Genomic DNA, 10,751 nt, shown 5'->3' with positions numbered 1-10,751 from the left:
GACCCAGGTTCAATTCCTAGGTTGGGAAGATCCCCTGGAGAAGGGAATGGCTACCCTCTCCAGCATTCTTGCCTGGAGAATTCCATGGACAGAGGAGCCTGGTGGGCAGGCTACAGTCATGGGGTTGTAAAGAGTTTGACATGACTGAGCGACTAACACTTTTATTTTTCAAGGTAAGTTATGAGTTTCCTGCTTCATTTTATTATCAATCATAATTAAAAAGCACCAACCCACATCCTTTTCAAAGTTTATTTTTCTTAATATGCAAATAGAAATGGTTTCCATAAATGGCTTTTATTCCAGTGTAAAGAATTCTTTCCAAAAATACAAATATGTATGTGTCTATTAAAACATGACTGGAAGCTCTCTATAGGGAAAGACAACTTGTGTTCATTTACTTTATTGACAGTGTACAGATTTTCATAGATTGCATTACAATACTGACTGCTAGATTTCTTATAAAGGTTTAGTTCGTATTTACTCTAGATTTGTCTTCACAATAAGAATAAACTCATGCCAGTGTTTAGTAATCAAGAGTAGCAATTCATTCAAATTTAATGACAGTTTTATTAAACTAAGAATCTCATATCACAGAGCATTCACAGTGCAGGAGGTCACAGTTCTTGAAAAAATAAATAGTGGGACAAATATATTTATTATTTACAACTTTTCAGCTCATGGCTCCTGCTTTGCCCGTTAGAGATGATGAACAAAGATGGCGGCATGACAGAAATGTCTCACGCAGGTGACGTGTAACAGCCTCAGAAGTTTTGGGTTTTGGTTGTTTCTAAGGGGGGTTCCTTTTGGGCATGAGAGCTCTGGTTCTATCTACCTGCTATTTATTAGGTCACACCTGAGCCCCAGGAAGATCCCATGGCCCTGTGCGCCCCTGGGCTGGGTCAGGCCTCCCCTGACCGTTCTTTGGCAGCTCCTGCATCTGTGCATGGGCCCGGCCCCATCTGGCTGGCAGCCCTGTTTCCTCTCTAGGTAATCAAGGCTCTCTTTGTATTCAGACACCCAGCAACTGCTCCGGGCTGGCAGCAGCTGGATAGGAGACACCCAACAGAGGGCAGGCACCCTACCAGGGAGCGTGTGCTCTTAACTGGACACCCAGCCTCCCAGACTAGCAGCCCCCCACGGAGGCTCCCTCAGACCCGGCCACAGAGGATTAGCCACAGTTCTCTCCCTGGGCCCCCAGATATCCTTGGTCCAGGCAGGTGGAGAAACTGCCAGGAAGTGTCCCATGGATTCAGAAGGGTACCTCTGGAGGTGAGAGCAGGGATGCCCTGGCGGCCAGAGGAAAAACCCACAAGAACATCTGATTTGGAAAAACAGAGCTGTCTGGATCACATCCCAGCCATTTTCAGTGGGGAGAAAGGCCTCGCTCCTGTTGAAAGGGGACTTCATGTTCATCAGGATACTCCCAGGTATCTGGGACCTTCTGGAGTTGGGGTGTGGGGTTCTGTTGTCTGGGACCCTGCTTTATGCACAAAGGCTGACCAGACCAAGCCACGCACCCAGAAATCAAAAGCTGAGCATACTTTCAATAGTTAAAAAAATACATTTTTCAGTGGTGGGATGGGGAGGGTACACACTTTCTCCAGGATTAAGGGCTTTATTGGCTGCTACTGTGGATAAGTCACAACCAACATGTTGCATAAAAAGCAGCTGTCTAAATTCTGGCAATGGAGGGAATAGGTGTGGATAGGCCTGCGTGTATCACAGGGCTTTGAATAAAGCAGCAGCCCATCCCACACCCATAAACCTAATGGTGGAAACACCACACAGAAAGGGCTTGACTTTCACATGGGTTCAGGGAGCGTTTCTAACTCTAAGAGCCACCTCCCATGACCCTGGGTCTGTATCAGGGTGTCCGGGCAGCAGATGTTTTCCCAGACTAGAAGACGATAAGTTCTTAGCCCCTGTTATGAAGTGTGTGGAGGACATACCACCTTGACAACTGGATGCCAAAACCGTAAGAGGTGATGGAAAGCCTGGAAGCTTGTGCAGGTAAAAGATGACACCAAGCACGCCCCCCTGCAATGCATGAGGATTTAGCAGAGACCAGAGGAACCTGGGAACCACTGGTCAACTGAAAAGTTAGAATTTTTTAAAACCCCCATAAAATAATCAAAGCTCTAATACGACCGAGCTGGCTTCCCTGTTGTGATGGAAGAAACAGCTCCTCCTGGGTGGCGAGATGGGAGAAAACACCTCTTCTCTTGATTTCATGCAGGTACCATTTCCTTGAGGTCGGGCAGCATGTGACTCTGGACACTGACCCATTAGCTATGAGGTCTGGAATTAAGTGCATACTAAACTAGCATCCCAGTTTGGTTTTCCCTGTTAAGAAGCAAATGCAACAACCTAAATGGACTGTGCCCTTGGGAGAACAGTTCTCTGCGGCAAGGCAAAGGGGCTCCACAAGAGCCAAGTCACAAAATCTGCCTGATGGGCCTGTGCCAAGGTGTTCTTGTTCTACCACCCACAGGACTGACACAGTGTAGGATAGGCCCCTTCTACATGCGCCCAGAAGGTCCTGAGAGCGTCTTTGCACTTGAGGGGCTCATGAGACCAGCTGCAGAGAGAAAGCTGGAGGGGAGCCCAGATGCTTGGGGTGAACCCACATAGAGGGCAGGGGCGAGGGGCAGCACATTGGGTTTAGGAATAAATGGGGGATGACGCTCTTCCTGCTACTCAAGAGCTGCCCAGGGAGCGTTTCCAAAAATGTCTGGAATGAGCACCACATGGTGACAAAGCTGCCGAGACGTGATCCATCTCAGGGATCCTGAATGCATCTGCTAACTGCCCCAAGGGGAGGAAGACTCACACAGAAACGATGTTCAGAGGGCATTAGAGGGACCTGGAAATATGGACTGCAGCCCACCATGGGATTCTCCAGGTAAGAATACTGGAGTGGGTTGCCATGCCCTGCTCCAGGGGATCTTCCCAACCCAGGGATCGAACCCATGTCTCTTATGTCTCCTGCATTTGGCAGTTGGGTTCTTTACTACTAGCGCCACCTGAGAAGCCCATATAAAACACAGTGAAAGTGAAGTGAAAGTCATTTAGTCGTGTCTGACTCTTTGCGACCCCATGGACTATACAGTCCATGGAATTCTCCAGGCCAGAATACTGGAGTGGGTAGCCTTTCCCTTCTCCAGGGGATCTTCCCAACCCAGGGATTGAACCCAGCTCTCCTGGATTGCAGGCAGATTCTTTACCAGCTGAGCCACAAGGGAAGCCCTTAAAACACAGTAGCAGGGGAAAATCTCCTGAAGATTTTCACCCTAACCAGCAGGTTCCTTGTTTATTCAAGCAGCAAGCATTTGCTGAGAGCCTGTCATATATGCTGCACAACCATCTTTTCCTGCCAGGGAAGGAAAGGTGGGGCTGAGAGACAGGCCAAGCCCAATCCCTAAGGACGCACTCAGTGTCAGGGCGGATGGGCGGCCACGAGCAGGCCAAACCCAATCCCTAAGGACCCACTCGGTTTCAGGGTGGATGGGGGGCCACAAGCTCACTGGGCAGTGCTAGCCGAGCCGAAGAGTCTCTGCTTCTCTGTCCGGTTACAGACCTTGACTCTGCTAGCTCATTTCACACCTGGGGAAGGAGGGGAAGAACGGACCCTCTCCCAGTCCATCTTGCCTCTGTCCACCCCCACCTTAAGGACAGGGAGGGGCCCTAGAGCTCAGGGAGGGGAGATGCCAGGAGGAAAGGAGGGTATCAGGCCAGGAGGCCCACATTCTTCCTGGATTCCCAGCCTGTGTGTGGAGCCCAGTGTTTGCTGAGGGCTGAGCGCCCATTGATGCTACAAGGCATGCAAATCCTCCCCAAAAAGGAAGAGGGGGACTTCCCTGGTGGTCCAGTGGTTAGGACTTCCCCTTGCAGTGCAGGGGGTGCAGGTTCAATCCCTGGTCAGGGAGCTAAGAGCCAACATACCTCCTGGTCAAAAATCCAAAACACAAAACAGAAGCAATATTGTAACAAATTAAAAAGACTTTAAAAATGGTCCACATCAAGAAAATCTTTATAAAAAATTTAAAAAAGGAAAGGTGGGGGTAGTTTCTTCCCTTAGAACCTAGACTCTGGGAAGCCCAGGAGGGGGTCTTTGGTCAGGGTCTGTAGGGGGTTGCCCCCCTCCATCCCCGGAGGGATGGGCACACCTATCTGGCTCCTGAAAGGTTATTCTTTTCAGCTGATTGGGTGTGTAAAAGGAAAAGATTGACAAGGAGAAGCAATGTGCCCTATCGCTGTTGTGTCCAACTCTTTGCAAGCCCATGGACTGTAGTCCACCAGGCTCCTCTGTGTTCATGGGATTCTCCAGGCAAGAATACTGGAGTGGGTTGCCATTCCCTTCTCCAGGGGATCTTCCCGACCCAGGGAGTGTCTCATGTCTTCTGCGTTGGCAGGCTGGTTCTTTACCACTAGGCACCATCTGGAGGAGCAAGAACGAGTCCTAATAGGTGGGATGAGGGGAGGAGGAGCAGGTAATGAACAGAGGAAAACTCACAAGGTCGGTGCTTATGGACGGTGAACACAGAGGTCGGGAGACATGGGTTACAGGAAGGATGGGAATGAGACCATTCTGATCTGCCTTTAACATCAGTCTCTCACTGCAGCTGACCTAGAGCCTTCCTCTAGGGCCAGGCTCTCAGGACACTGCATACCTTCCCCTTGACTACACTCGGCTGGCAAAGGAAAATCCAGACCAGAGATGCCAGGAGCCTCCTGCTTCTGCTTTTATAGATGTTTTCTATCTGAGTACAATGGGTTCATTTTTCTGCCCCCAATTCAAAGAGCCAAGTTTATTTTTCAGATTGCCTATTTTCATAGCAGAGTAATTACTCTGTGCTAATTAGCTTCGGGAAAAAAATAAAGGAAGTAATCCTGCTCAGTGACGAAAGCATTATTTTTCAAATGAAGGCCTAATTAATCAAGCAATTCTTTAAACTTGAAATGGAAAAAATATTTAGTTACAAAAGAGACTTCTTCACCTACGACATATATATAGTTTCCTAGCTACAATAAATGCATAGATCCTTTAAGGAAGTTACATTGGCACATTAAAGTCATAAGAGGATTAGCCAGGAGGGCTGTTCTACATACTAGAAACATTAGTTTTTGTCTCAAATTGGAACTGCAGCATATTTATCATCTCAGATGGGCTCTGGTGAGGAAGAGGTGGGTGATGAGGGTGTGTTCTCTGAAAGCTACACAGGGATTCAAAGATGGAACACCAGCAGGGCTCTCATCAGGGCCCATACGGCCTAGCTAAAAATATTTTTTGATCTTTATCAGAAAATAATAGGGACATAGGATGGGGATAAATATTAGGATGGGAGACAGAGCATCCAGATGTCAGTTAGAAATGTGACGAAGTTTTGACTCAAACAATAAGGGCCAACCCCAAGGACAAGGACACATCCACACCTGCACGACCAAGGATGACCACACACTGGACTGGCCGAGCCGGGTGGCGATCTGGGGCTCGGCTCCTGTTTGCAACTTACTAGCCATTGACCTAGAGTCACCTGACCTCTCCAAGACTGAACTTCCTGTTAAATGGGGATAATCATCCCTACTTATATCACAGGGCAGTTTTGAGATTCAAAAATGGACACAGATGCACTCTGAAACCCAGATGAGGCTGTAAGACAGAGGAGACCAGGTGGCTATTCTCTGTGGGCAGAGTGGTCCTGACAACTCTGAAACCCTCTGCGTCTAAATGTTTGTGCTGATGAACCTAGGGGCTCCCTGGCCGCCCACTCGGCTAATTTCTCAGGAAAACGACCCTTGTCCTCAACTGGAAGACCACTGAGAATCTAAGCAGAGAAACAAAAGGAGAAGTCTTAACTTGGTGTAGCTACTAACACTGATGGGGATCCAGAATAGAAACCCGGTGATGGGGCTGTCACATCTGAGGCTCATGCTAAGCAAATTTTAGGGACACGAGCTTAAACATGCCCTCCTTCTGAAATTCAGAGGCCACAGAGAGCACAGCCACAGATTCCACTGCGGGTTACAACCATTGTGTCTCGGGAAAGAATCAGCTATTGGATTTACACTCATCACCCATGATTAATTATCAGTGAATCACTAAAACCCTCCTTTCCTCATACCATCATGGGGGCGTTCCCCATACAGTCTTCTGTGCAAAATAGCCCAGTATTAAAAGTGCATCAAATCTGATAGACTCTTTGCAATAGAAACATTAAAAAAAAATAAAAAAGAACACCTCTCTATAAAATGAATTGTGCTTTCTTTTCAGAAACCACAAATGGTTTGTGTTCGTAAATCTTTTTAATATATATTTGAGAGCTAGGAAGCAGTCAAAATTGTTTAATGTTTCTATTTTTGAATTAACCTCCCATCTTTGGCCTTTCATGCATAGCAAACTACAAGATTCAAGAACCTTAGCTCTAAAAATTTCCAAGTTACGGTTTCCATACTTGCCTCCAGCTCACCAGAGAGCAATTGGTGGTTTTGCAGGAAATCTCTTTTCTTGTCATTAACCATTACCTCTGGCACACGCATTCCAGTTCAGCAGGCTATGAAATTTGTTGGGCATATAAACAATTGGGTCTTTGAACAGGGTGACTGTGAGGGCAGGGCATTAACAAAGAAACGACAAACCCAAACTGACAGCGCGTCCCAGGCCACAGGTCTGGAATGAATGGCTGTAAAGCCCTATCTCCACTGTGTCTCTGAGTTAGCACCCATTTAGATGTTAGTCTTCTACTTTCTCTATGTTCCAAACCAGACGTCTTAGCGTCAACGCAACATGATACACATAGGATTTGTTTCCCATAAGTATTACCTTTCTGGTCCCCATCAAGGTCCTTTGTATGCGATGGTATTTTTCAAGTATGATGATCTATAGCTGACATTTTATTTTGACTGTGTCATTGCTCGTTCTCTGAATGTATCAATGAAAATGAGAAGAGTATGCACTTGTTTTCTCTCTTCTGCTGTGAACAACTGTTTCTATTCTTCCAAATTTGTCCAGGAAAAGGGGTGGAGTGTTTGTTGTCACGGCCCCAAACTCCCAACAGGTTGAGCCTGCTCTCTCCAAACCTTGAGTGCTTCCAGCAGGATTCAGAAGCTCTAAGGAGCACATGCTGCCCAAGGAACCCACACCCTCTGGTCCAGAGGGGCCCCTTAAGAACAACGCTCCTATTTTGCACTTGCCCCAGGAGACCTTGTGTTCACCGACTGCCTCATTTCCGAGGCTGCCTTGCGACAGAAAGACAACCCACATACAGAAGTCCTTCTGATCCAGGCGTCCGAGAGGAGATACATGCCACGCCCCTATGGCCGGCGGCTCGGAGGTCTGCGAAGCTGCTCCAACAGCGGCCTCTGAATCTTGCCTTTTTGTGGGGGCAGAACTCCGAGGAGGAGGATGACGCCCGCAGCCTGGCCCATGACCAGACACAGACCACGATGGCGCCTTCTTCCCATGGATGAAAGAACGGACGGTGGCGGCCGATGCAGGAGAGATCTGTGGTGGGGAGGGGCAGGGAAAAAGGACGCCAGCGCCGGAGTGTCCAGAACAGCTCCCGGGCGGGGGGCAGTGGCTCCGTTTTAATCGTCTTCTCGGCACATTGGCAGGTTGACAAAGGTAAAGACATTGAACTCTATCATTATGGAGAAGCACAAGAAGACGGCGTAGAGGACCAGCACGTACACCCCCAGCTTCTGGTCCAGCTTCCACTTGTTCAAATGGATGCCCAGGACCTAGAAGGAGACAGCGAGTGTTGGGCTCGGGGAGCAGAGAAATATAAATGGCACTTTTACTGGAAAATTACACACGAACGGTGAGCCCCAGAACTTCCTCCAAACTGTGGACAAGAACAGAGGGGTGCTGCCGGGTGTATCATTGGTTTGATCAGAATGAGCCCTGTAGGCTTTAGACTCGTCTGATGAAAGGATGCTGACTCTAGGCAGGCACAGCAGCTGTCCTCAGGGGACAGGCCCTCCCCTGGTAGGCACGTTCCTTTTTGGGGATGCACAGGCCTCCCAAGCCTTCTTTAGTGACAACTGGGGACTGCCACTGGCTCCTTCCTTTGCTTTAGAATTTGGCATCCTCAACCCTCTTCAGCAAAACCTTCAAGGCTCCCATTGGCCCACTGTCTGGACAGCTTCAGCTTGGACCGTGTGTGTATGTGTGACAGGGTTGGAATGCTTCCTCTTTCTACATTCGTTTCATACTTGCCTACCTATTACTACCTTCTTTCTTTTTTAAAATTAATTAATTTATTTTAATTGGAGGCTAATTACTTTACAATACTGTGGTGGGTTTTGCCATACACTGACATGAATCAGCCATGGGTATACACGTGTCCCCTCCATTCTGAAACTACCTTCTTTCTTATCCATGAATCAAGGCTCCCCAAGAGTTGAATCATAGTTACCTCCAATGCTGTGGGTCCTTACAGACAGACCAACTGGGATTCAAATCCCAGCTTTTCCTATCCCTGTAGACTTCATGAAGGGAGTGGATATGAGTCCTCATTAAAAGGTTTTAGAAATGTGGGGTCCATGAAGAAGGGATTCCTTTCTAAGCAATAGCACTAATGGGACAGTTATGGGAAAGAACAGTTATGGCAAATAGCCATTTCCTACCCCTGTGATCTGGGACAAGTTACTTAATTCCCGAGCCTTAATTTCTTCTGTAAAGTAGAAAATCATCAGGTGCTTGTAAGGATGGAATAAACTAAGCCGAGGCATTGTTTACCACAGTTCGGGGCCTGTGGAATAAGGAGACCTCCGTGTCACCATGTACCATCCCCGAGCCCTGACCATCATGCCCCCAAGGCAGCTCCAATAGACTAGGGGTGGGGGGAATGTGTCTCCTACTCGCATCATTGAGGGGAGACAGACTGGGCAGGAAGAAGAGAGGAAATGTAAGTCCCTCCTTCTGGGGACTTCTCACCAGCTTAGGGAAAAGTGTAGTGGTGGATGCCAACATTCTTGGCACAAACTGTGTCTGGGGGTGTCTGTGAATTTATATGTTTTTTCAGCTTTATCCCTCACGGCCAAGGGGAAGAATTCAGAGACTGTGCAGAATTGAAGGAAACCACGTGTGTTTCAAACTACCATTCTAGAATTGTAAAAACTCACGGTGAGAGCGACAGAGCCCAGCAGCAATGCCACGGAGTAGACCAGACCCCGACTGTTGATCTTCACCTGGAGAAATAAACACACACGCCCTGAACCTCTGGGCTGCTCAGAGGCCCATCTGTTCTGGGAGCCCACTGCACTTGGGCTTATCCTTTCCCTCCTCTGGAAGCAACAGGTGGGTGTTCACAGCTGAAGCACCTGTGAGTTCCAGGCAAACACGGGCAGCCTCTTGCAGGCACCCCCAGGCTGCTCTGGACTCCTTTGCACAAAGCGGCTGCCAGCCTGCGGAGGAGACGGGGCAGCGCCCCCCCTGGAGCTCCTAGCTGCAGGGCCAACACCATGCTCGCTCCCTGTGAAGCACAAGTGCCCAGCATCATCTCACTAAGGAAGTGAGACGAACTTACCGTGGACCCATAATTAACAACCATGGTCTGCAGCCCCCACGGTATGCCGAGTCCCACGAGGATGTCAAACACGTTGCTTCCTATGGTGTTAGAGACCGCCATGTCACCAAGGCCTGCGGGGAACAACCGACAGGTTATTCCTAACCCCCAATACCTCAGAATTTATTCAGAGACAGGGTCTCTACAGGGCTTCCCTGGTGGCTCAGATGGTAAAGAATCTGCCTGTAATGCAGGAGACCTGGGTTCGATTCCTGGGTTGGGAAGATCCCTTGGAAAAGGAATGGCTGTCCACTCTAGTATTCTTGCCTGGAGAATTCTATGGACAGAGGAGACTGGAGGGCTACAGTCCATGGGGTCACAAAGAATCAGATAGGGGTAATGAGGTTAACATGAGGGTGAATCCTAATTCAGTATGATTGGTGTTTTCATGAAAAGCGGAAATTTGTGCACAGCCCTGCACACAGGGAGAACTCCAGCCGAACATGAAGACTGCCTCCTACAAGCCAAGGAGAGAGGCCTGGAGCAGACAGAAAGAACCATATTTTTCCAACAGCTTGACCTCTAGCCTCCAGGACTGTGGGACAGTCGGTTTCTGTTTTCCTGTCTCCCAGTTTGTGGTAATTATGGCTGCCCTAGGAAACTAACCCAGAGCCCTTCATTATTTCTCCTGCCAGGGGTGTCAGCCTGTGTTCTGGGATGACCCACTGTGTGCCTCTCCTTATTTGGGATGCCCACCTTCTCTGGGAGGGAGGGTGCCTTGTCCTCGATGCATACTTGTGACCCAGGCGATGGCACCATGTACTTGACCCGGATGACAGAGCAGCAGGTCTTAGGCCTGGTTGGTCTCCCAAGAGTGGACTCTTTGCCCCCAGCCAGACTAGAAGCATCTTAAAGGCAAGGGGCCATGTCATTACCTTCCCCCTCCTGCCCCACTGTCCAGTCTCCTACCAGCCAAACAATCTTAGGAACTCAATAACTGAGAGGTACCAAAAGTTAGAAAACAAATTTTTAATGCTGGCTGAAATCTGTTCTAACCTGGCTCCCTAGCCCAAATTCAACACGACTGTCATAATCTGGCCACAAACATCCGTGGAAAGAACAAATCTGAAATGCACGTGCCTATAACCATAACGTCACCTTGGTCACTGAGCAGCTTGCAGAGACTCAGACCAGCAACTGGACGACCGCCTCACCTCTTTTCGACCACCTGCCCCCAGGTATTAG

At 48.6% G+C, this 10,751-nt stretch overlaps 1 protein-coding gene across 2 annotated transcripts in view; it reads right to left on the bottom strand.

Annotated features, from left to right (window-relative positions):
• Nucleotides 1-235: 235 nt before the first annotated feature.
• Nucleotides 236-10,751, bottom strand: part of SLC24A4 (solute carrier family 24 member 4) — a 195,018-nt gene continuing 184,502 nt past the window's right edge. For both annotated transcript variants that reach the window (XM_061395136.1, XM_061395137.1), the window contains exons 15-17: nt 9,528-9,640; nt 9,124-9,189; nt 236-7,737 (exon numbers count right to left, since the gene is read on the bottom strand). In XM_061395136.1, coding sequence (XP_061251120.1) covers nt 7,585-7,737; nt 9,124-9,189; nt 9,528-9,640 — 332 coding nt within the window. In that variant the 3' untranslated portion in view covers nt 236-7,584. The remainder of the gene's footprint in view (nt 7,738-9,123; nt 9,190-9,527; nt 9,641-10,751) is intronic.

Source organism: Bos javanicus, chromosome 21 (genome assembly GCF_032452875.1).
Source record: "Bos javanicus breed banteng chromosome 21, ARS-OSU_banteng_1.0, whole genome shotgun sequence".
Classification (NCBI taxonomy): domain Eukaryota; kingdom Metazoa; phylum Chordata; class Mammalia; order Artiodactyla; family Bovidae; genus Bos; species Bos javanicus.
The sequence above is the reverse complement of the archived record's forward strand: the minus strand, read 5'-3'. Positions and strand labels throughout refer to the sequence as shown.